Source organism: Microchirus variegatus (assembly GCF_963457635.1).
Source record: "Microchirus variegatus genome assembly, chromosome: 14".
NCBI classification, from domain to species: domain Eukaryota; kingdom Metazoa; phylum Chordata; class Actinopteri; order Pleuronectiformes; family Soleidae; genus Microchirus; species Microchirus variegatus.
Window position 1 is genome coordinate 9561533 of NC_139815.1, and position 24270 is coordinate 9585802.

Here is a 24270-nt window from a genome sequence, read left to right on the forward strand (position 1 = left end):
TCGATAAAGCGTTTGCCGACTGCTCTCTCAAACAAGCGTGGGTGGTGTTGTGTGGCGTAGTGGTCGACTGGTTGGGGTTAAGGCATTGGACAGCAGCTGCTGAGAGGCTGTGATTTTAATCTCCAAAGCACATGACAGCTGTTTATCAACGCTCCAAAGAAACATATCCCAGTGTATTGGTACAAGTCCATTATTATTATCATTATTATTATTAGGATCATGAGCAATTAAGATTCTCCAACCCACTTGATTTTGGTCTGACTTTTTTAAAAACATTTGTCTTAACTCCTCCTTGACTGCAATTTCTTTCCCATGCGCATAACAGATTATATGAATGCTCCAAAGTCATTTAACTTGACTGTCCATACATTCAGTGTGTATGTGTAAGAATTAGTAAGAAAACTGGTGGCAAACGAGAGATAAATAGCATAAATAGCATATTGTTTTGTTTGTTTTCTCCTCCCCCCACCACCACATCTACAAGTGTCAGGTTGCTGCTCATCACCACGAAGACGACAGGAGCAAAACTGCATGAGAGACAAAAGAGACTGTAGTGTGTTTGCGAGAGCGGCGTGGTTAAAGTGGGGGTGCCTTAACCAAGCAGCAAGAGCAGAAATCATCCCGAGAGAACACAGTGCAAAAGACGTCTGTGGTCTTCCGTTCTCTCAGGTCCCAGATCCAGGACCCAGCTCGTTGGAGGAAAGAAAAAAACAAAAGTGCAGGGGCCGGCAGACTGATGCTCTGTTACACTATTGGCTCTTCATGGGTTCTGGTTTACATTCAGCCTCTTGTCAGGAATGACCAAAAGGGCTTTGTATGAACATACTAGCGACAGGCAAACCATGTTGAAATGAGATCAGACAGAGGAGAAACGTGAAGATTTAGTGGGTTAAATAAAGAAATCTTAGTATGCAACAGGTTGAGGAAGATCGGTCTCTGCCCTTGCAACAGCACAGCCAATAAACACACATTAAAAAAAAAAAAAACATTGAGCGAAAAACACAAATGTGGGGCATCTTGGAGTGAATGAAAACTGAAAAAAAAAGCAAAAACAAGATTATCCCCTGACAAAAATCCAACAAATAGGTCTCCTGAATAGGACTCCAATCAAAAGACACGAGCCTCTTGAACATCTCAGACCCTTTGAAAATGTTCCTTTGAGAGGAAAATTCAATCAAGATCTTTTTGTCGTCTCCCTCCTTTGATTCTGAACGGGACCTTTATTGATTTCTGGAATCACAATCAGCTGAGCCGGACACTCGGATCATTTTGGGGGCCAGTGGCAGACGATCATTTGTGCCTCTGTGTGTTCTTCTTTCGTTTTCGCTTGAAGAAACAGCAGCACCTGCAGACAAGAAGAGGCCATCAGTGGGTATGTAGATGACAACACGGGCTTCTAATGAGGCCAAAGAAAGAAGCCTGCTTCAGTTATATATGACAAGAGCCTCACCCCAGTAAACTAATCTGGACAGATACATGAATCATTAGAACGGAAACTGCGGCTGCCAAAGGTTTCGAACAGCAAAAACATTAACATAAAAAAGGCCAAGATGAACTTGTTTCCACGCACCGTTAGTTCACCTCCAACAATTGTTAAGAAAAGAAAAACATAAATGGCTACTTCTATGCATCAGAAAGGAGCAGTGCACACAAAGAGCATAAGACAAGATGAACCTGAATGACCAATAAACGCATACAAAGACAAGGTGAGGGGAAAGCTGTGGATTAAAACATAGGACAGTGACTGGGTATTCTTCAAATAATTAAATAATAAATGACAGCATTACTATTACTAACATGCATACAAGTACCATACTAGCCCTTTATTAGTAAATATTAAACGCGTATTAGAGTTTTTTTTGTGTTGGTATGGTTTAGTTAAATTTAAAAAGACTTAAATTTTAAAATAAACTCACAAATTACTTGAATACATTCTTCTTTTTTGAAGACCTAATCTGAAATGTCTGGATTTGATCAATTTTGAGCAAATATTCAGGGGATAATGGTAACAATGTCAATGTGGTGTAACCATAAAAACTTTATACCAAATACTTAAACTTCTCAAATCTCAATAAAACACATTATCGACTAGTTTGGCATATTCCTACAATTTGTGTTGTTTAACAATAAATAAAATATATGTCAAGTCAGCTTCCTAAACTGTCAAGGCGGTGTAACCGACATTCAAGGAGCCATTTTGTTCATCTGTGTAAGAAGAGCATGTGGCAGTAAATGATATCACAAAGAAGGACCCCTGATGAGCCCAACTGCTGCATGCCAAGGTTAGTAGCTCTCTCTGAAATCTTGATCATTTAACATTTTTAAGGTATGTTCAGATGTGCTTAGAGTTAAGTTATGTCAAAAATGGTATGACCCTAGGAAATCATTTATAATTCATAATAACTGTAAAAAAAAGGATTTATTTAAATCAAAATAAAAAAAAGTGTCAATCAAGGCCATGTGCTTACATAGGTGTCCATCATAATGCCTGTTAAATTTGAATTTGAATTGAAAAGTCACTGTTATTACATTCCTTTTGGTTAGAGGCTAATTTTGTCAAATATTAGAAGTTTTTGATGCTGATTAAAGATGTAATGTGAAGTAACTTACTATGTGGAACTAAAAATATAAAACATATAAAATAAATACAAAATATAAATGTTTGCAAACCTGATGCAAGCTATTTATATATATATAAACTATTTATAAAAACATTTTTGAATTGCTGATAATGCAGACTCTTATTTGTCTCGGACCCATTAACACCTTATGTTGGAAAAATCTTAATGTAGTTATCGTGGTAGAATAAGGTTATGTAGAATAAGGTATTAATATGCTTAATATATACTAATAAAGGGTTGTGTGCTACGTATATATGTTAGTAAGCACCTAGTTAATGGTGAATATGTGTTCCCTAATCTAAAGTGTTACCAGAAGCTAAAATGGCCTGTAACTCAAGGAAAATATACTGCAAAAAGAGCTTAAATATAACAAATATAGTCTCATATGTTTAAATTATATGATAGTACTCATGCCAGCTCTTAAAACTCTGAGTAGTGGTGAAAAAAGGGCAGAGACGTGAAAGTACACATATTAGACTGTGTTCCTTTCATTCAGGAGTGCATTAAACTGCTGAGCCAGCAAGAGACGAGTGAGACACATTAACATCTAACTCCTTTTTTTTTTGCCCAGTCTAGGCTGGTCCACTCCCTGTCCCATGAGTCTGATGTGGACGAGCAGAGAGGGACTCACCACAGGTTGAGCATTTTCACGCAGCTACAGAAGAAGAGAGAGAGAGGGGGAAAGAGTGTCAAGAGAAAAGAAAGCTAGATTAATACAGCAAGACCAAGATGATGGAACTGGCCACATGCCACACTGACATGCACACAAACGTCAACAAGACACAGGTGAACACAGAGAGGGGGAATTTGAGAGGTTAAAAGAGGAAGAAAGGATTAGGAAATATCAACTCTCTACTCAGCTTCATACGTCATCCAGACGTCAACATGTCTTTAATGTGTGCTGCATCTCCAAAAATGATGATTATATAATTTTAAACTATTCCAGAATGTACCATTTACAGTGATCGAAACATTGTGAGAAATCCCTTTCTGTGTTTGTGGGCAAAGTAACAGAGAAATGTTACTGAAATTATACATTTGAGCCCCTCCCAAAAAATGCAAAATATGTGCAAATCAGTTGCAAGGAACATTTAACCAGAGTTATTTGGTCATTTGAGCTGCTTTTGGACATTTTAGGAGCTCCAGACATTCTGCAGGAGGAGAATACATATGCCTGAGATTGTTCCACTTTTCAAGAGTCGCATCGGTAACACTTTATATTAAGTACACTATTAGCATTAGTTAAGCATGAATTAATATTGAATTACTCATTTATAACGCATGAATACTCATTAGTATGTAGTTTATAAACACTGTTCCTCAGCTGATGGATGAGTAAAACATTTTGTGTGTGTGATTATAAACTACATACTAATGAGTAGTCATGGGTTATAAATGATGAATTCAATATTTATTAATGCTTCACTTATGTGTTCTTATTATAAAGTGTTACCGTCGCATCATTATGTGAATTATCACTGTATTCCACACTACCCTATCGATGATTTAACCTAAACAAGTCATGTGTAACAAGTGTTCAATAAACAGCTATTTAACATAAAAAGTAGTATGTGTAAGCGTACTAGAGAACTACTGTACATAAGCCAGAAGATGCATGAATGTGGTTTTAATAACCGTTAATAACACATTACTTCATTTGCGTCAGACATAACCAGATCGACAGGAAATGCACCAATCATCGCCTCAAACAATTGTGAGAACAGGAAGGAGGAAGGCCTGATAGGTGGAAGGGAACACAGTTTTAGGGTGGCTTTGATGCTGGGAAAAGATGGTGAATCTCTGCAATATCTTTTACTGCAATACCAAGAGAACACCATTTGTGTCAAGCTGTATAAACATTTATTGAGCCATAAATGTGAACATGCTCTTTTAAGACACAGGAAAACTGTCAATGTTGGTATTTTTGCTACAGATTAGAGCTGAAACAATGAATCGGCAACTAATTTGTTAATCAATCAATCGGTTTGAAGCTTTTTTCATTATTTAAAACAAGATTTCTGATTGTTTTAGCTTCTTAAATGTGAATATTTTACTTGTTTCTTTGCTCCACATAAAGAAATCATTAAAACTGAATCATTTCAGTTTGTGGACAAAACAGACATTCGAGAACATCGTCTTTTCCAGGTTTGACAAACATTGATCAATGTTTTTTTTTAACATTTTCTGACATTTTATGGACCAAGCGATTAATCGATTAGGAAAATAATCGTTAGTTGCAGCTCTACTACACATTCATTTTATTTCGCCACACAATAAGGAACAACCAAGCTGCCCCTGTACTTGATATGGTGCAGCTGGAAAACAGCTGACCACAGCCAGTTCAAGATAATGTCAAACTTGGGGATCATGGAATTGTATGTTTTGCTCAACAATAAACACAAAAACATGTTCTGTTGCAGTTTCAAAGTCAAAGCACTAGCATTTCTGTTCCTGGTTTCCATTAATTTCCCCCCCCCCCACCGATTGTGAACAATTTACATGACCAGCCGAAGCACGTCCTAGGTTTTTATCGAGTACAGGAGCAGAATTGGAGCATTTAAAAATGTATATGTGGCGATCAAAGAAAAAACAGCAGCTCTGTGAGGCAGATGACCAAATGTAATGAAATGGTCCTTTTGCTGGAAAATAATTTGGATTTCTATGGAACATTTTGGCTTTATGCAGCCGTTTATAGACATTTTAATGCAGAAATGTGACATATCTTTAAGTGACTTCATCAGTGGCTGCAAGTGAAGCTTGGAGTTTATTTTGTGTGATTTCGGATATTATTTCGTGTCAGGAGGAGTGTGTTCGCTGTTGCAAGATGAGCAACGTCACGTGTATGCACACGGCCCCAGCAAACGTTGTTTTTAACAAAGGCGGCGAGGAAAATAAATACATTCATGCATACTTTTTGCAGTCAAACTCTATGGACACAATTTAATACCTCATGAAATCACAATTGAGACTTTTTAATAGTGCTGTTATAATATAATAATAGCACTAGGTTAACGCACTATGCGTTTCCATGACGACTGACCGGAAAAAGACGCCCATGACGCCATGTTTATGTACCGCGACACCGGAGTCCAGGCACCGTTTACCAGTTAGCTGCATTAGCTCGTTTAGCACCGTGAGCGCGCCTATAGTTGAACTGGAGCGGTCTGTTTATTAAACGAAAAAGAGCAGCGATACAAATAACCAGCATACCTGCATACTTGTGCCTCCGTTAAACCGTTAAAGTTTAGCGTTACTTTAGAGACTATTGGTGCGTTCCAGAGCCCATCCAAACCAGTTGGCAGTGGGACTTATCCTACCGCCAACTAGAAAACATGCACTGGAATGCCTGTCTAAGTGGGACCTCCTACTAGCTAAGTCGGGGCTGATCAACCTAGCCCCACTTCACCAAAAAGAAGTTGGAGAATAATGGCGGCGCCCATGGAGTCACATGAATAGGCTATAAACTTTACTTCTCTGCGTGTAGAATTGTTTTAGACAACAATTTTATCACAACTTGTTTTTCATGTTATGGCGTGAAATTGTGTCGTTAGCATGAAGATATGTAGGGCTACGGTAAAAGTATATTCATGGCGTTACATATAGATATGTATTGCTTTTACATATACAGCTCGCTTGTGTATGTAAGGTCATGGAAACTTTTAAGACCCTGCGGACACCTTGTATAACCTAAAGTAGTTGAGAGAACAATATATAGACATTGAGAGGTCAAGATCACACACCCACACAATCAGACAGAGAGTGGCAGAAGCAGATGACAGCTGAGGGTGGGGGCTGTCACAATTCCACAGCATTAGGAAAGGTGGCGCAAGAGAGAGAGAAAGAGAGGTGGAGAGGAAGAGTGGGAAAGAGAGGAAGCAAAAGATGGACATGGAGGAGAGGTGCGTCGGGTGTGTGACACATACTTGGCCTCGTCGACCACTTCCCCCTCTGCCTGAGCTGTAATCGGAGCGTTGGAATTAACTGGCTCATCTGCGTTCAGTTCCCCGTTGGTTGAACTCACCACCTGTGGCACAGATGGGTGTTATTTCACATCGACCCATTGATCTTCTTAGTATTAATTCACAAGAAAAATGTGTCAGTGACGATGGATAGAAAGTTAACGTGAGGAAAACAATAACACGTACTGCTGAGGCAGTCAAGAGAACACATGAACATTCATCATGTCACTCAACTTTCATCATCTCTGCTGGAGGAAAAAAAAACATCTATCTATAAAGCAAGTTGTGTCTGTCCGATGGTGTGCATCATTGATTTTAACATTTTTTGGAGGAATTTGAATTTTCGCTGATTTATCACGCTACACCAGGCAGGCAGAGGCTCATCAGCAGCAGCTGCGCTGTCTGGAGCGGGGAGGTGGGAGTGAAGAGGCTGTCCTCACTGTGGGTGAGACATTTTCACACGGTTCACCGCATAACATGGTGTTATACTGAAACGATGAGGTGTCCATTCACCAATAAGCGAGCATATGTTTAATTTGCATTAGCGTGCTACTACTTTGCGGCTAACTTGCCAAACCTGTTTCCAAAGGTAAGCTAGCGAGGCTACGATTAGCATTATCGTAGAGCTAACATAGTACAAACACTGTGCAACCTCATTAGGCACAACGCAAATGTTTTCATTTTCAATTAGCATTAGCGTAGCTAGATGTTGTAACTGTCAGCCACGCCACAAAACAGCTAGGCTAGCTTGTATTATGTTAGCCTTTACATTCCTTATCATGCATTACTATAACTGATAAATCTTCTTCAGCTGCCACTAAAGGAATACACACTTCCTACGGGCACTGCACTAGTATCACAAAAAATATAAATGGCTTGTATTATTTACGTTTTCCGAGTAAGAAACGTCCACTTGCTCCACATATAGACTTCACAGGAAATTTGATACAAGTAAAAATCAAAAATGTTGGTCTCCAACAGCTACATATCGCCATAACATGGAGACACGAAATGGAGACACATCTAGGGTGGACAGAGACCATAACATAACCTGACCAAAAAATCTAAGTAAATAATTTGTTCTCCAAGTCTGCATTAGATATATGCACCTTGAACTAATTGTTTTCATCATCATACTAGTCTGTTCAAGTTTAAAAATGCATAAATTCTGCTCTAGATGCGCCTGTCGTCTGGCTCGGTTTCTCGGAAAACTAGGCGTAGTAGCTTGGACGCGAATTACATCTGAAACAGAACTTAAGTGCTCGTCTGAACACGGACTGCTTTTATGTGAAATGAATAGTATAATAGTAGTATATGAATATAGCCGTTTATCCATGTGTCCACACAAAGTGTTAACACTTTGATTCTGGTAACATTTAAAATTATATTCTAAAATAATAAATAAGATATTATCTCGACAACATTAAAACTGTCTGCTGAGAAAATTGAAAACCGCAACATCATAGCACCTGAGAAACCATTGACCTGTAAAATAAATGACATTGTTATTGTAAAAAGACATGTGTACACAGGTGTATACAGTGTTTAACTTTGTAAATATCGTAAGCGTAACAAACCAGATTGACTGCCAAACATGTTGAAACAACGTAAAAGCGCCTCGAGAAGTAGTTGCCAGATACTGAAAGACTTGTTAACGTCCCACCAAAATCATCACAGCTACCACAAGCCACTCAACTGTGCACAGATGCGAGATTATGACTGTGCTTTGAAAGACAGAGTGTGGGATGAGGGCTGGTGTGCAGCTGATCACAATGTCTGCAAGAACCACTGAATAGAAATTCCTTTCATGGGTCTGGCGGACATTTTGGTTGAGGTTTTGCTTCTCAATATTGGAGACATTTGTCTTTCAGACACTGTTTCAATGTTGATGGCGTTTAGTTCGACTGAAGCAGAGGTTCTCAAACGTTTTTTTACCAAGTACCACCTGAGGAAAATACTGAGCTCTTGAAGTAACGCCAACGTGTAAATAGGCCGAGCAAAGTCTTTTCACAGGAAGCAGATTTTTTCCCAATCAGATGTTGTAGAACCATGTTACTAAAGCATTCACTGTACACACCTATGCAAAATGACTAGAGAGGGACAATGTGATAATGGCAAGGCGTTAACTTCAACCAAGACGTTCCTTTATGCACAATGACCCTTCACGACATAAGAGCATGCACTTAGCAAACTAAGCCAGGTCACCGTGCCATGCAAGAGCCTTTGTGATCTTGCAAGGAATTTTCCAAGCACCGCGACGAGTTGTATAACCTGAAATCAAAAGTCCACTACCACGACTGCTGCTCATAAAGCTAAAATTAAAATTACTATCTGTGGTGGGCTGCACCCAATGACACACACACACACACATGGTGGTGGTGCAGAAAAATAACATTTCCCAGCCAGGGATAAAAAGGGGTGAAGGGTGCATGGTTGTAGATCTGTCTCACAAACAAATCAAAACTCATGTTAACCAGGAAGTAAGTTGTATTCATTTGTTATTGATTCCATTCATATCAGGTACATTTCTGGGGATAAAAAGGTTGATGGTGCAGTTTTTTGACAACAAAAAATTTCTCAAATAAGACTGACCAACTCAAAATTGAGTTGTATGCTGAAGTGCAGCCTTTGTGCTCATTTACATGCCACATCTGTAGGTTAGATTACTTTGAATTTGATCCTGTGAGACAGATCTGACTCCATAGAGACTGGATGGGCGCTGCTGGTTGATCAGGTGAGGGGTGTATACCTGCACTGATCCCCCGTGCCTGTCCGCTGCCAGGTGAGAGGTCAAATAGGAAGAGTTTGCTTGGCGTGTGGGCTGCAGCTCCCATGCTCCTCGTCGATCTGAGGCTGCGGTCTGCTCAGGGGGACGTCGGTGATGGGAGGTAGGTGGGAATGGTGTTGCAATTGAAGAGGAAAGGAGGATGGGGTGGGGGTGATGGAATAATTGTGTTAGGAAAGATGGGTATGTAGGTGTGCGAAGCCAGGTACCATGCAAAGCAGCATCATGAGAAATGAAGAAAGGCAAAAAAAAATAAAAAATTAACAAAATCAAAGTGAATCAAAATCAAAGCAAGGATTCAGCCACAGAACTGAAACAGAAACTAATGAGGCCTGGTTTCAAATGTGGGTAAGATCTTATGCCTACAATTTTTACTCATCGGTTAAACCAAAATGAATCAAGATATCAAGTGCATTCAGCAGTGACATCACTGGAAAAAGCCTTTACAATCTTTAATCCATGGATATGTTTCTAAGTTCTCATTCAACCAAATTGTATATGAATTGAAAACGTGAAACCTTGCAAGTGACACTCGCAAGAACATAAATAAATCAGACGCAAGCAGGCTTTTAGCTAGAATTTTTTTAGAGGGTGTCCCCCCTTGCCCTCCGGAAAAATACTCCTGCAGTGACAACTTGACCACATTTTGATGGTTTGACCCATTCTATCCAATCAAAATGTATATTATGTGGGAAATTATTGTTGTTTTATCATTATTGAATAAATTACATAATTGTATTAAGTCATAACTGGACAATTATACGTCATCAGAGATTGAGGAAACATGTTAAACGGAGAACAATGCTACAGCCGGCACATTTGTCATTGAAATTTACAAACTATGTTTTGGCCCAATTGTGGGATACTTTCAATGAAGAGAAATTTTACTACGTCCCAAATGAGAATGCGGAGATTAATGGTTTGAAAAAAAAAAAAGAATGGATCTGTTTTGGAACAAATGGACTAATCTTTCCGGCTGTAACTGACCTCAATTAACTCTCTGTTGACAATGTTGTTGATGTTTGGTGCAAAGCTAGAGGTGTTACCGTAGTGTCCCTTTATACCATGATCACAGAGAGACCACTCACAGTCATGGTTCTCAGAGAACTGGGGTTACGCAAAACAACCAAAAGATTTAAGGTCACCGCTCAATAAGCGTCTTTGAAAGCAGGCAAATGGAACTGGCAAATGATGTGTGTGTGTGTAAACGTAATATTTATATATTCATACATGTGTCGTAATGCAGGGTTTCCTTCGCTTTAACATACACGCATGCCCATTTCTAAGAACATAACCGAGCATACCTGATTTCTGATCGGTTGGTGCTGCGAGGGCCGGTCTCTGTGAGGGTGGGTGTCTCTCGTGACAGCAGACACTCCAGAGTCTATGTGCACAGACCCCACAGGTGTCGGCTGAGGGGGAAACAATAACGTAGTCAGGACGTTAGCTCAAAACTGTAGCGTGTTCACCGACTTAAAAAGCGAGTTAATGCGGTGCTTACTATCTGCCGGCCAACCCAGTCGTAAGTGTAGTCGAAGGTGTATCCTTTACGCTCAAACAATTCAGTGAATAGAGTCCTCAGGTATTCATAGTCCGGCTTTTCAAAGAAGTCCAATCGTCTCACATATCGCAGGTAGGTGGCCATCTCCTCTGTTTTCAAATAAATAGATAACGGTTAACCCTTTAACTAGAGCTGAAAATTAATGGATTATTAAATTAATCGTCAACTATTTCGATCGATTCAAATCTTTTTTCATGATTAAAACAAGATTTCTGACTGTTTTAGCTTCTTAAATGTGAATATTTCCTTAGTTTCTTTGCTCCATAACAAAGAAATCATTAAAACGGAATAATTTAGGTTTGTGGACAAAACAAGACATTCCGAGAACATAGTCTACCTTTAACATTGCTAACATAACTAACTGTGCTGCACAAATACTATGGTCAGATCACATTCAATTATTTGATGATCATTTTTAAGCTGTACACCCTGATCCATCTGTAATCTGCAGGCAGCCATGCGTGTACCTGGGAAGTTCTCACAGAGGACTTCAATGGGAGTGTTTCGTTTTGTGTCTCCGATCTTCTGGTATCGCTCTTTCAATGTGTCGGCCTGCAGGAGATATAACATAGAAACAAACATACAACGTGGTGTTCTAATGAGCACTCACCAGAATTATAAAACACATAGAAAATAATAAATCCTGACTGGACGGTCTACTGGATTACACTAAATTGACCAGTGCAACCGACTTTAAACACATTCTGAATCTATGAATAAATATATACAAAAATTGTGAAATCAAGGCAGTTTTAAAATGCATTTTTAAATGTTTTAATCTGGCTGAACCAAATTCTCTGATGGATTGTGTGCACCTGGCGTACCTTTAGTCCTTGCCAAGGTAGACTCCCACGAAGGAAATACATGAACATGTGGCCTAAGGCCTCGAGGTCATCTCGCCGGCTTTGCTCTGTGTAAATAGATTTCATAACATTTTACTGAGAATGTTCAAAAATTTCGATTAAAAAAATTTCAGCACAAAAAAAATTAAATGGAATGAAACATACCTTTGCCTAAATGTGTATTGATGGACATATATCGAGCAGTGCCAGTCAAACTCTTATGCTCCCTGTATGGAATGTGTTTTTTGGTCTCAGGGTCGATGTATTCTTTGGCCAAGCCAAAGTCAATGATGTGGATTATGTGTTCCTTTTTATTTCCTTGCCGTCCAATGAGAAAGTTTTCAGGTTTTACATCTCTATAGATTAGGTTTTTAGAGTGCACGTACTCCATTCGAGAAATCTGGGAAGGAAGAAAACAGCACAGTCATCAAAACATTAAAACATCTACAACAAAAACATGCCAGGTCACGAATAAGCGACACAGTCAGTGACAGTGACAGTTCAGCTGGACAAATGTTTTCAATGTCATCATAAATAACGCAGTTCTTGAACGAATGCTTTCAGCATTATTGCAAATTCAAAGGGCCACCCCATGCATTCTTACAAACCAAGATAATTTCTCTGATCATGACCAAGTCTGTAAATGAAAATGGACGATGTGACAGCTCTTCAAAGTGAAGACAAACCATTTTAATAGATAGATAATAAAACTAACTCCTCTGTGTTAGGGGACAGGGTGTGAGTCTACAACTAAAGCTATACTATGAGAAATATAACATCCACTCATGTGACGAGTCAAAGTCAAAAAGTCATGACCTCTGCAAAAAAAAAAAAGCTAAGGAAATCCATTAAAAAGTAAGACTGAAATAGGGGATCATTTTTATTATTCATTACACAAACAACTGCACAATTACTCATTAATTTTTTTTAATTTCTATAAAATCGTACGTACGTGGGTTGATGATTTTGACAGATTGCACATTTGCAGCTTGAAAAACACGAGACTCTGCTCTAGTTCCCCAACTCACCATCTGTTCTACATACAGATGGTGTGGACACTGTACAACAGCTCTATCGTCAACGACTGTGAAACGTCAAATGATGCATGGTGATTGTTTCACTTGGTCGTAAAGGTTCATCGCTTGGTCTTAAAATTTGACCGAAATCACAAGTATATAAGGCCACGTCCAGACGGAAACGGAACAAAGCGTAAACAATATTTTTCTTTGCCATATTCAAACCCCCCTGTAAAAATGGCATGGTTTCAGAATTAACCGAACCAGGGGAAAGAAAGGGAAAGTTCCATGCCATTTCCGTGCGCATAATGTGATCAAGAAGAGAAACGTGCCATATACTGTAAATACAGATAATTTACCAATCAGCATTTTCAAAAAATACCATTTCAGGTCTCCTAAAACACCGTCTGCGTGTGGACAGAACGTCTGTCCAACAAAAATGCATTTCCACCAAAACCCATTTCCATGTGTAGGGGCCCTTAATAACTAGCTATTCCTGAGTAACTAAATGACACAGTAGGCTGAGCGGTCTATTGGGAAAACACCTTCCATATCAGTCCATTTGTCTCACATGTATATATTTTATTGTTGTTTGTTTTGTGGAAAGAAAGTATTTAGTAATGAATCAAACAGTTACTAAGAACAAAATATTTCTAACTAGAGACAAACCTCCATCAAGGCTGAACTGAGATTTATGTTTAGACCATCCCCCAAAATGTAATTATTTCTTTGCTGGGTCATAACCTACAAATTAAAATCCAAAGCCCTCCATAACTTTTTGAGTTCACTACTCATTTATATACAAAATGACATATGTGGCCAAAAACATAGCATCCTTAGTGGAGGTAATAAAAACAGAGGATCATGGCAACAGTGTTGAGTGTAGCATAAAGTACGTAGCATGTAAGTACATTCCCATACAGAAATCAAATGTTCTTTCATTTGATTGTTCATTTGGTCTGTGGACTTTATTCCCACCTATTAAATAAGTACATTCCATTTTAAAAGTAATTTATTGTGTCAACAATAATGTGAACTCACCAACTGAATTGCTATCATTAGGACAGTCTTCAGTGAGAAGGTCCTGTCACAAAGGTCAAAGAGGTCCTCTAGACTGGGGCCCAGCAGCTCCAGAACCATGGCATTGTATTTCCCACAGGGCCCAAAGTAAAACACCTGAGGCACTCCTTCTGCTAAAATACAAAAAGAAATAAGAGATAAAAATCACAAACATATGAACAAAGTTGTACTGAAACGTGTATTATTTAACAATTAGTTTGCAAGTACAAAGATAAACAAGAAGACCACTGTTCAATAGCTTTGAAAGTTAATAGCGAACTGTCATGAGGAAAAGTAAACAATAACAACTGGATGATAAAAGCAAGAATATGTCTTCTGATTTTTCCACTTGTATATCTTAGTGGGGATTCCCAGAGATTGGGTGGCAGCAGTGTTTATTATTGCTGCCTCTCTTGATTAATGATATTTGTAAATCTGTTCCAAGGTAACCATGAGCCTGGACAGACAGGAGGAGGAGGCTAACATGAGGTAACTAAGGCCAGAGAGCAGCGAAAGCTCACAGGTAAAAGTTTTTTCTAGCTTTGTTGTTGTTGTCCGTTTATTAAAACTGAGACCGTACGGCAGGGTCCTGATTAATGCTGTTGTCAACATGTTCACCAGCTTGTTGCTTCTTTGTCTGCTCATTTTCTGCCAGTAATTCTTATTAGAATTAGTTTTATTTAGACCCACACGTCAATTTGGCCTCTGCATTTATCCCACACACCAGTGGTGAACACACACAAACTGGGCACAGGAGCGGTGGGCAGCACATAAGTACTTCTACAACTGCGTAATGCATTATCCAACTGCGTAACCACGGCGACCCCTCGAAGTTCTCCGTCGTGGTGCCGGATATACGCACTGCAATTTCCCGCCTGATCAGTAGGGGTCGCTAATGCAAGGTTGTTGTGCTTCTGGCTACAGTGAGCAATGGCATCCAAGAGAGAAAGACTGTTGTTGTTGCAGCTGAATAACATTGAAACAGATACTTTTGATACAAAAATGGAGACAATGAAAGACTGAGGAGACGTGTCCGGAGGTGGTATGTTCGTTCACTAAATGTACCGAGACTGATAGCAGGCGAATTTAACATGAGTGACGTGGACGAAGAAACCCACTTCAGGTACTTCCGGCTGGCAAATGCCGCCCAGAGACTGGCCGAGGACCAATCACAGCCCTTGACGGAGTGACGGACACTTAAAAAAATATTTTGTGCAGCCAGAGACGACGTACAGGGCTCTCCGTAACCGACGTAGAGCACTTTACGCAGGAGTATAAATTGGGCTTTATTTGCGCCAAGGAAGCAAGGGTGTTTGGGTACCTTGCTCAGGGGCAACCCAGCCCTTGACCTGTCTCTAGTTACAAGCCCAATTCCCTTCCACTGGAATGTTGTGTACTGTGGATTCATCAGTGCCTCAAAAACAGTGGTATTTAATAATTTTTTAGGGTTTAAAACTGTATTCTAAGGAGAGTACAAAGAATACAAATCCAGGTGTGTTGTGGCAAAACATTTATAGTGCACAAAGTATGATATGACAGGGGGCACACATGCTCCCAGCTAGCATATGGGCTTGTGTGAGTCACGTAGTGCTCCATCTTGTATTTCTGGACACCATTATGCAGTTCTGTGGGTTGTTAATTATACCAAAGGAATGAGTGCCTCGAAACCCTGGTCCTCTGTAGGAGGCCTAAAACCTGTCAGATTAGAGATATACTCTAAATAATTGGGAAAATGTCTGTTTAATTAAAAACAAGGCTGCTCGAGCTTTTTACTAACAAAAGGAAAACCAGCAATAAGACCAGCAAGAACTGTCATTATCTTCAACGAAACAACCCTAATCAGGGATTGAACGCATGCGCCCCATGGTGCTAATTGTACAGAAGACTCAAACCTTGATGAAAGATGCCAATTTTGTGAACACATTTTATGGTTGTTGTTTTTTTTACCCCTTTTCTTTATCAAACATAAATAATATTACATATGACACAACACACCTATTTCCCTACAGACGTAGAGTATACATACTATGCAGTTGTATTAGATTTCAAATTTAAAATAGTGGATGGATAATTTATAGTATGATTGTAGTATTGTATTACCCTGAGCAGCAGGTCTCTGATTCAGGCAAATAAAATATAGTTATGTGGTATCAAAATTATTAACTACAAAAGGTTTTCCTCAACACAAATGTATCAGGTCTGCCATTTTCCTACGTATTGCTGTAATCAAGTAATAAATGTAATGAATAAACATGAATTAACATGTCAGGTTCCACACAGTATAAAAAGGCACTCACTCACATCTCCCTCCAAACTACATTCTGTGTGAAGAATTTTTCATCCAGCTGCCAAAGACCAGGTGTTGGCCTAAAATTGTGATAGGACCTTACTGATAATTAATCCACTATGAAGAAAATAATGGCTACAGAAATTAATCCAAAATGTAAATGTAATGTAGTTACCCATTTAATGTTGTAACTGTGTAACTCACAAAGACTTTTGCTCATCAACAGCAACAGCAACAGCAACGACAGATGTGTCACAGCAAGTTAGAAACATGGAGTCCATATCTTCATAATAATGATTGAGAAAAAACGTGGTCTGCCACAGAAGTTGGGATGAATGTGTTGGGATGAATGTGTGGTCCTTTGTGTGTTGATCTACATCAGTGTCTCTGTGTGGGTTTCCTCCCACAGTTCCTAGAAATGCAGGTCATGTGAATTTGTGACTCTAAATGGACATGAATGTGTTTCTTACTCCAGATGTATTAGATCTGTAATAATAAAGCAGTACTGTCCATAGTGTACCCCATAATTCACCAATCTGCCATCATGTTAATAGGATAGGCAGTTTCAATATTATTGTAAAGATTTATTTTGGGTTGCAAATTATTTAAAAAAAACAACTTTATTTTCTTCATTTTTTCTGGTCTGTCATCATGGAAACGCATCATGCGTTAACGCGCGTTAACCTTGTGCCCAGCACTAATTATATTATCTTGTATGAATTGAAACTGTAATGTGTGCCAGTTTCAACAATAAAATAGAGATGATATTAGGGATGAGCCAATGCGATACTCCATATTGGTCCGATGTTGGCCAAAGGTTACACTTTATAATAAGTACACACTATTCGCATTAGTTAAGCATTAATAAATATTAAATTCATCATTTATAAAAGCATGAATACTCATTAGTATGTAGTTTATAAACACAAGTTATAAATGTTTTACTCATGTGCTGAAGTGGTGGCATGTACTGAGTGAATGCTGGACACAGAGAGAGCTGATAGACGCTAATAGTGTGTACTATTTTAATTACCAAAATTGGTGGATGGGATATTGGACGAAATAATAATTTTTAAATGTGATACAATCCAAAAATCCTGGAACGAGTTCCAGACGGACAGCGACTCCAAGCCTGTGACAACTTCCCATCGATTGAGGAGGCATTGTTTGAAAATACTGATACAAATCTAATTCCATAGAACAAATAATCATTGGATAATACCCGGGTACAGATAACGAGCATTTTAGCTTGAAATCCCCATCGTTGTAACAGAGCTGTGTGAAAACTGGCAGCCAATATCTGACGACTCATAGTCTTCAGTCAGGTGAAGCTAAAGCAGAGATGCAGCTCTTACTGCAGTGGCAATTTTTTTTTCCGCAAATTTGATTCCAAAATGTAATCATCCTCATTAATATCAAGCAACGGTTGGTTACGCATCAGATAAAAACACCTGACCAAGCATCGGAGTCAAACCACATTAATTCATAAAGACTGTGTCACACGGACATTGTGATAATAACGCTGGCTGAGAGAAACGTGGCTCAGCGCACAGCCAAGAAGAAATGAGGTCACATTATCCCATCTGGAGGAGAGGACAGAGGCAGGTTAGTACTAAGAGGCAGACCCACTCTCTAAATATTTAATGAGTTTCCGCACAGTTGGCCTTTTCCAGCCTTTGCCTTTGCAAAACAAAAGCCATTATACACCGAGTCTGGTTATCCAATATGCATGCAGAGTTTCAGAAATCTCACCATGGAACATGCATTACAAAAATCTGTTTCATATTGATTTGTGTGTGTGACTGAGACATCACTTTTTTTTCTTCTTAAATTAAAAAAAGGCCATTGTTTGTTAAGAAACAATGCTGATCAATCTTTGATCAATGCAGTAATGTCACTGCCACAACTTTATTATTTATATATTACATTCCCCATTTTTACCAGAGGACCAATGAATAACAAAAGAAAAGAAAAGAAAAAAACATTTATTTCAATTGTTCTATTGTTTGTAGAGTCCCCACCCATGTCCTCTGGTACCTAGACTGAAAATTCCCTTAATTTCATTTTTGGATACGGTCATTTGACTCTCACAAGATTCTTGTCCGCAGTGTCTCTAACAGGGAGACCAGCAGACCGTGACTAATCCTTTATGACAAACAATTCTGCGAGAAGCAGAGTTCAGGGAGAAGGAGAAGTTGAGACAAAATTATGAATGCATTGTTTTCCATTTTGAATAGTGGCTCATAAAGTGTAATGTGATGGGCAGAGTTTTGTCAGTGTTGACATAATGTGTTCAACACTATGAACCAATATAAAATGGAAAACCGACTTGTAGACTAATAAAGCAGAAAACATTTATAAACTAATATCAACATCGTCGTCATCTCAGTCAGAGGTTTTGCGATGAACAAACAGACAGGCACAGCCTTGCATTTATAGATAGAAGATAAATACTCTGCAGTGTCTATTTTTTTTTTGCCAAGAAAAATATAAACAGAAAAAGTACCAACTGCTGCATAGTACTGAATAGCATCCAAGGCAAGTCACAAGCAAGGTCACACGTCATGTTCTCCTTGCACATAGGCATTCAAAGAGTCATGTAGACAAAGTCCTAGGGACCGGAATGAGTTGCTGACGCGGCTTAATGATATGTAACCTGAGGGGAGTAATCGCATGTTGTGAAAATGATGCAATCTTCTGTGCTAAACTTCCAAAACAGTCAAATGATAAGTCACACACTCACACATACACACACAAAAAACGGTAGTGAACAAATCTCTGAGCTTACCTGTATTTCCCAGTGTTTTGTAGAACCGGTACTCTAAATGCAACTGCGGTGCCCTCGACTTCACTGGCTCCTGCAGAGTAGATGAATGCATACCAGTGATCAGTGAATGACAATGATGGTGATTCATTTACAACGGTGAAAAGAAAAAACACAGGTATAAGCATGTCAAATTTGTCAAACGTCCATGTGAGCTCTTTTGTATTATGTTCTTTCTGCTGGAATTAAAAATCTGTCAAACCTGTGAGCCCAATATAATAGTGCCATATAATTCAAGCATTAGATTTGGACAGATATGGCTTGGCGAGCTCAATAACTCGATACTGAAATTCCACCTCTCTAGTGGGCAATGATAAAGCAAGAGTCAGGAGGTATGACTTTAGAGTCCAAACGCTTCTGGAAACATACACCTAGTGTAAGGCTGTAAAGCTGCAACTTCTAGCTTCTTAAATGGGAATATGTTCTGGTTTCTTTGCTCCATACAACAAGTAAAAATTAATATGTTTGGTTTGCGGACAAAACAAGACATTTGAGAACATCTTTGAGGGTTTTGAAAATCTCAAAGAAGCGATCAACATTTTCTGACATTTTAGGGACCAAACTCAAATCTACAAAAGTAATCGACAGATGTTGATGAATTGATGAATTCATTAGTTGCAGCATCTTTTTTTTTCTTTCAGATCATATAAGTCAGCTAAGGCAACAATCTTTCTGTACCACAATGACACAACTTCACAGGTGACACAGGAGTCATATCTCTAGTATAACTGCAGGCGCTGAAAAAATGAAACTGGACAAGGCAATCAGAGATGACCTCTGGGGGCCTCTGTTGGTCATATTGGCAAGTGCAAGTGTGGAAGCACAAACGGACATAGAGCCACAAAAAAACAATACTTCACTCCCACTATGTGGGGTGAAGTGATAAGAACCCAGTTTTCTTACTGGCAGTGACACTATACAAGATGAAATTGGTAACATTTCAGATACATCTCAGAAATAAAGAACATCCAGTGCTTTGCATCTTTATGCAGTGGACCAATGTATCTCTCATTGTGCTAATCTTTTACCACTAATCTATCGATGTGAAAAAACTGTGCACTTACCAGTTTGATAGCTACATACTCATTGGTGTAGAGATTTTTACCTGAAATGAGATTAAGCAAACATTAGTTGGCTTCAGAAAATAAGGTTCACCACAGAAAATAAACGCAACTTTACAAAGAAATCCTGTGAAAGAAACAATCCAATCATAATCCTGTTTTCAGCACTGTGAGAGTGGTACGTCTAACAGAACATAATGCATCATCATAAAAGCATTACATCTCAGAGAAATACAGAGAAAGAAAATTCAGTAGGGATGCACCGATTGATCGGGCCGGTGACCAGAATTGGTTGATTTTCATGTGATCGGCCAAGATGAGACAGAGAAATGCCGATTTTATGCCGGTCAAATGCACTTGCACGCCGCATCATCAACAGCACGCAGCAACAGCAGCAGACGTTGTAACGCGAGTGTTTTTGAGCACGTAATGCCGGCTTTTGGCCATTGTCACATGAATTTAGCCAGCTTTGGATGTTCAATCTCCAAACATAACGCAAGGTCTGGGTTTTGACATTTTCACCTAAAAATGTTTCCGTGTGGACGGCCGCTTAATCATTGATTTCATTATTTGGTATTTTTTCCACTGGACATTTTGGCCTGTGACAATTTCTATGCCAGCTAAATTCACATGACAACGGCCAAAAGCCGGCATTGCGTGCTCAAAAACGTAGGCGCTGGTTGGCCGAAGAGGAGACGTGTATCGGTGCTCGATTCCTCTTCCTTTACTAGTACCTGGATGTCTGTCACAGTAAATTGAAATAGAATTTTGAAAACTGAATTTGAATTGTGAGAACTGAATGTGAAAATATATAGAATTTTTCCAATGCAATGATTGAATTGAATTTGAATTAAACAATCCAAATTCAACATATGTGATTCAAATTCAGTTTTTTAATGCTATTATTCAAGTTTAGCAATTTAAATTCAAATTTTAAATGATTCAAATTCAGTTTCTGGTGGCACATATTTCAGCCCATAATGGTTATTTCAATAAAACGGCACTTTCAAGATGTGTGCACCTTAAAATAGTCTTGAAGAATGTATTTGTTAACCTGTTCTATTTCTCTTAACAGACATTACATGACTGAAAAGTTGTATTTCTATGTTAGAATTTTATATTAAAGAAAAGACTGTGTGCTCTAACATAGTTTAAAAAGGTCAGACTCCAACATTAACATCATCATTAATGAGACCATAGACTTGAATCCCCCCAAAAATGTACTGTATTATACTGAACGATATATAACTTTGTCATAAACCATTTAAGACAAGATTGAAATGAAACTTACCAAGCTTCAATTCACCAAAGTTTCCACAGCCAATCTTTTTGCCCACTCGAAAATTTGGCCCCACCATGAGGACCCCCGAGGAGCTCGAAGAGCCAGATGGTCGCGACGAGTGTCCGCTACGGCTGCCCTGGGAAACTTTTGTGCTCCGGGCAGGCCGCTCACCATATTTATCTCTTTGCTGATCCATGGTGTGGGCAGCACAGGTCAGTGGGTGCCTGGAGTGATGTACAAAAAGGCCTCCTGGGCCGGGCCCACCACAGCCACAGCCCGGGTCACTGGCAGAGCCTGGACGGCACAGTCACACTCATGAGACAAAACCTGGTATGGCTAACCAACACTCCTCCCCGTCCTCACCCTGTCGCCTCTAACAGTCGTCGAAGAGACTGATTTCTGGCCTCAACATTTGTCACAGGAAGGAGAAGGTGCAAGACCTGCGGAGGACAGAAGAAGGCATGTGTCAAAGAGATATGTGAAAATTACAGGAAAACACCCAGGTGGTCTGAGCCAGAGTGGACATGAAGAAACAATTAAACAATCTTTATTTTCATGTGGTCAATTGAAAAGAAAACAGCAACAGTTGTTGTACTGGCTGAGCTGGGGCTTACAATTTTCAACATTGAGAAGAAGCATCTGCTTCCCATTTTAGCATTTCTTCACGCAACTGGTCTATATGTTAAATATATATAGTGACAAAAATGGAGGACAGCATTACACCTCTCAGTGTACAGCATGCCATAAATTATTTTCAAAAAGATGAAGCTGAGACAAGATCTGAAGTTTCTGAAGTTGGTATTGGGGTTCTAAATAGTTGGAATAAGAGGAACACAGCTATAGGAGGTTCGTCTTTTTGGTAGAGAATGGAAGAGTGAAGAAGGTTGAGGAACTTCGAACAGTGATCGAGAACATCCAACGGTGATTAAGAACTTCCAACTGTGCAGAAATATAAACACAAAAGGATCACAGACAATTCAATTATTAATGTCTCAAAGACAATTCCACTTGAAAGGTTCTGCTACATTTTCAAATTGAAGATGGAAAAAAACAAAAAATGCCTGCCTGACTCAAGACACAACAGATTAGACGAGTAAGAGCAGTGGGTTAGCCAGGTACTTCCTTGTTTGAGCGAATATGTGGGTAAAAGACAGGGGCTAAACATCCAAGCAGATTCAGTTGGAGAACATGTTATGACCGCCAGACTAGGGCTGGACAACTAATCGAATTTTAATCGTGATTCCAATTTTGGCTTCTCACAATCATAAAAAAATTATAATCGAAGAAAAACGATTAATTCGCTGCACGACGTGGCGTGTATGTAAATTCCTATGCTAGAAAAACACCTTGAATGCACCACTGTTACGTGCAGATGCATGGATCAAAAATGTGAGGAATGAGCAATTGAAAACATGGCAGAAAGGTAACAAAGGTATGACAATATCAGTTAACTGGAAGCATTTCGGCTTCAATTTGACGGACGTCGAGCAAAAGGAAATTGTTTGCAAAGTTTCTCGCGCTGTCATGTCTGCTCCTCAAGGCAACACGACCAACTTATTCATTCACTTAAAGTTTAGTTATAAAGTGGTCTATGACCAGGCGATAAAGCTCGTCAGTCAGCGCCACTGCAACACAGTCCTCTATTAAGGACACTCTTTACAATGCCGTCCCATATCCCACCATGTCCCGCAGACATCAAGAGATAGCGGCGGCTGTGACGTTAATTAAAAAATATGGTAGTGAAGGACACATCAGTACCGTAAGCAACCCAGGATTCAAGACGCATGTTAAGACTTTGGACAAGCGTTACGTGTTGCCATCACATAAACATTTCCAGTCCTGTATGATAAATGTTGTGCTGCTATCATTATTTTAATTATACTATAATTATTATTTTACTTGTTTACGTGTTACTAATTTATTTCTGGCTGTTCTTTAAAGTTATATTTAAAGTTGAGTTTTGGTGGTTCAATAAATACTAAAAGTTTTGAAATCAATGAATAATAGTGTTTATTAATCGTGATTTCAATATCAATCAAATTAATCGTGATTATTATTTTAGCCATAATCGACCAGCTCTACACCAGACAATGACGGGGAATTTGGAGACTTCTACAGTAGCTATGTTTACATGTGCAAAAGATTGGCTCAAATTGGAATGTACAATCCCATCATTTACATCCTTTTTTGGAATGAAAATACAGCACTAACAAAATGGAAATATGTTTACAAATGGGCTGTATTGGATCAGACCTTTCAGATTGGCATGTTTACTTGACATATTTTTATACATATTTACAATTTTAAAGAAAATCACTCCACAGGTCGACAGTGGACGCTCTCTGCTGTGCTGAAAAAATATAACTATCAACTCACAGTTGTCATAGGAAACAGTTTGAGTATCAACACACACCTAAAGTCAAAGTTTGTGAAGGCATCTAAGACGCTCCACCACCCACAGCTACAGCCTGCGGACAATACCGGCAAGGAATATTATGTAAACAATTATATAAAGCTGTGTCTGTGCTCAAGGACACCAAGGCTTAACTTAATGGACACTGATCCGATTTTTTTGTCAAGTGCTCACCAAAATAATTTTGGTTCAGTCAACCCCCAAAGATCACGCCAACGTTAAATCATGCTACCGTTATGTAAAAAAGTTGAGCCAGTTTTGTATATGATTAGGCAATCCTGTAAGATATTTATATAAATATACCTGAAGCCATAGTTAACCTTTTATATTTTCAACAAAAACAGACAGCGATTCATGTTTTCGTGACAATGCTGTAATCTCTGTGTAAGGCTGCTATGTCAAAGTATTTGTGTGTGGGCTTCCGGATGACTCATGCTCAGTATTGCCTGCACAGATCACAGCATCAAAGATGGCTCTTTTGCTCTCAAGGGCAACTGTGCACTGTAGCCGTTACATAAAACGAGCAACAAAACAACATGGCTATAAAATAGGCTTCCAAC

The 24270-nt window shown here is 39.0% G+C and overlaps 1 protein-coding gene across 3 annotated transcripts; it reads right to left on the bottom strand.

Annotated features, from left to right (window-relative positions):
* Nucleotides 1–45: 45 nt before the first annotated feature.
* Nucleotides 46–21678, bottom strand: csnk1g1 (casein kinase 1, gamma 1). 3 transcript variants are annotated; one of them, XM_083900504.1, is made up of 13 exons: nt 21307–21678; nt 20019–20059; nt 18919–18988; nt 13826–13977; nt 11934–12168; nt 11751–11836; nt 11394–11478; nt 10867–11015; nt 10670–10777; nt 9330–9440; nt 6545–6645; nt 3253–3276; nt 46–1345 (listed from the first exon to the last, which is right to left on the bottom strand). In XM_083900504.1, exons 1-13 carry the CDS (start codon nt 21491–21493, stop codon nt 1291–1293), a joined length of 1404 nt encoding a protein of 467 aa, XP_083756630.1. In that variant the 5' UTR covers nt 21494–21678; the 3' UTR covers nt 46–1290. The 3 variants fall into 3 exon arrangements, with proteins under 3 accessions (XP_083756630.1, XP_083756629.1, XP_083756631.1); XM_083900503.1 differs by lacking the exon at nt 3253–3276; XM_083900505.1 differs by lacking the exons at nt 3253–3276; nt 9330–9440.
* Between the last annotated feature and the right edge of the window lie 2592 nt (nt 21679–24270).

Excerpts from the sequence above, each read along its gene's own strand:
- csnk1g1 (XM_083900504.1), bottom strand. The coding sequence starts at position 21,493 with ATGGATCAGCAAAGAGATAAATATGGTGAGCGGCCTGCCCGGAGCACA. Across the intron at positions 20,060-21,306 it reads CTTTGGTGAATTGAAGCTTG|GTAAAAATCTCTACACCAAT; the intron begins GTAAGTTTCATT and ends ATCTCATTTCAG. Across the intron at positions 1,346-3,252 it reads GTGAAAATGCTCAACCTGTG|GTGCTGCTGTTTCTTCAAGC; the intron begins GTGAGTCCCTCT and ends TCTTGTCTGCAG.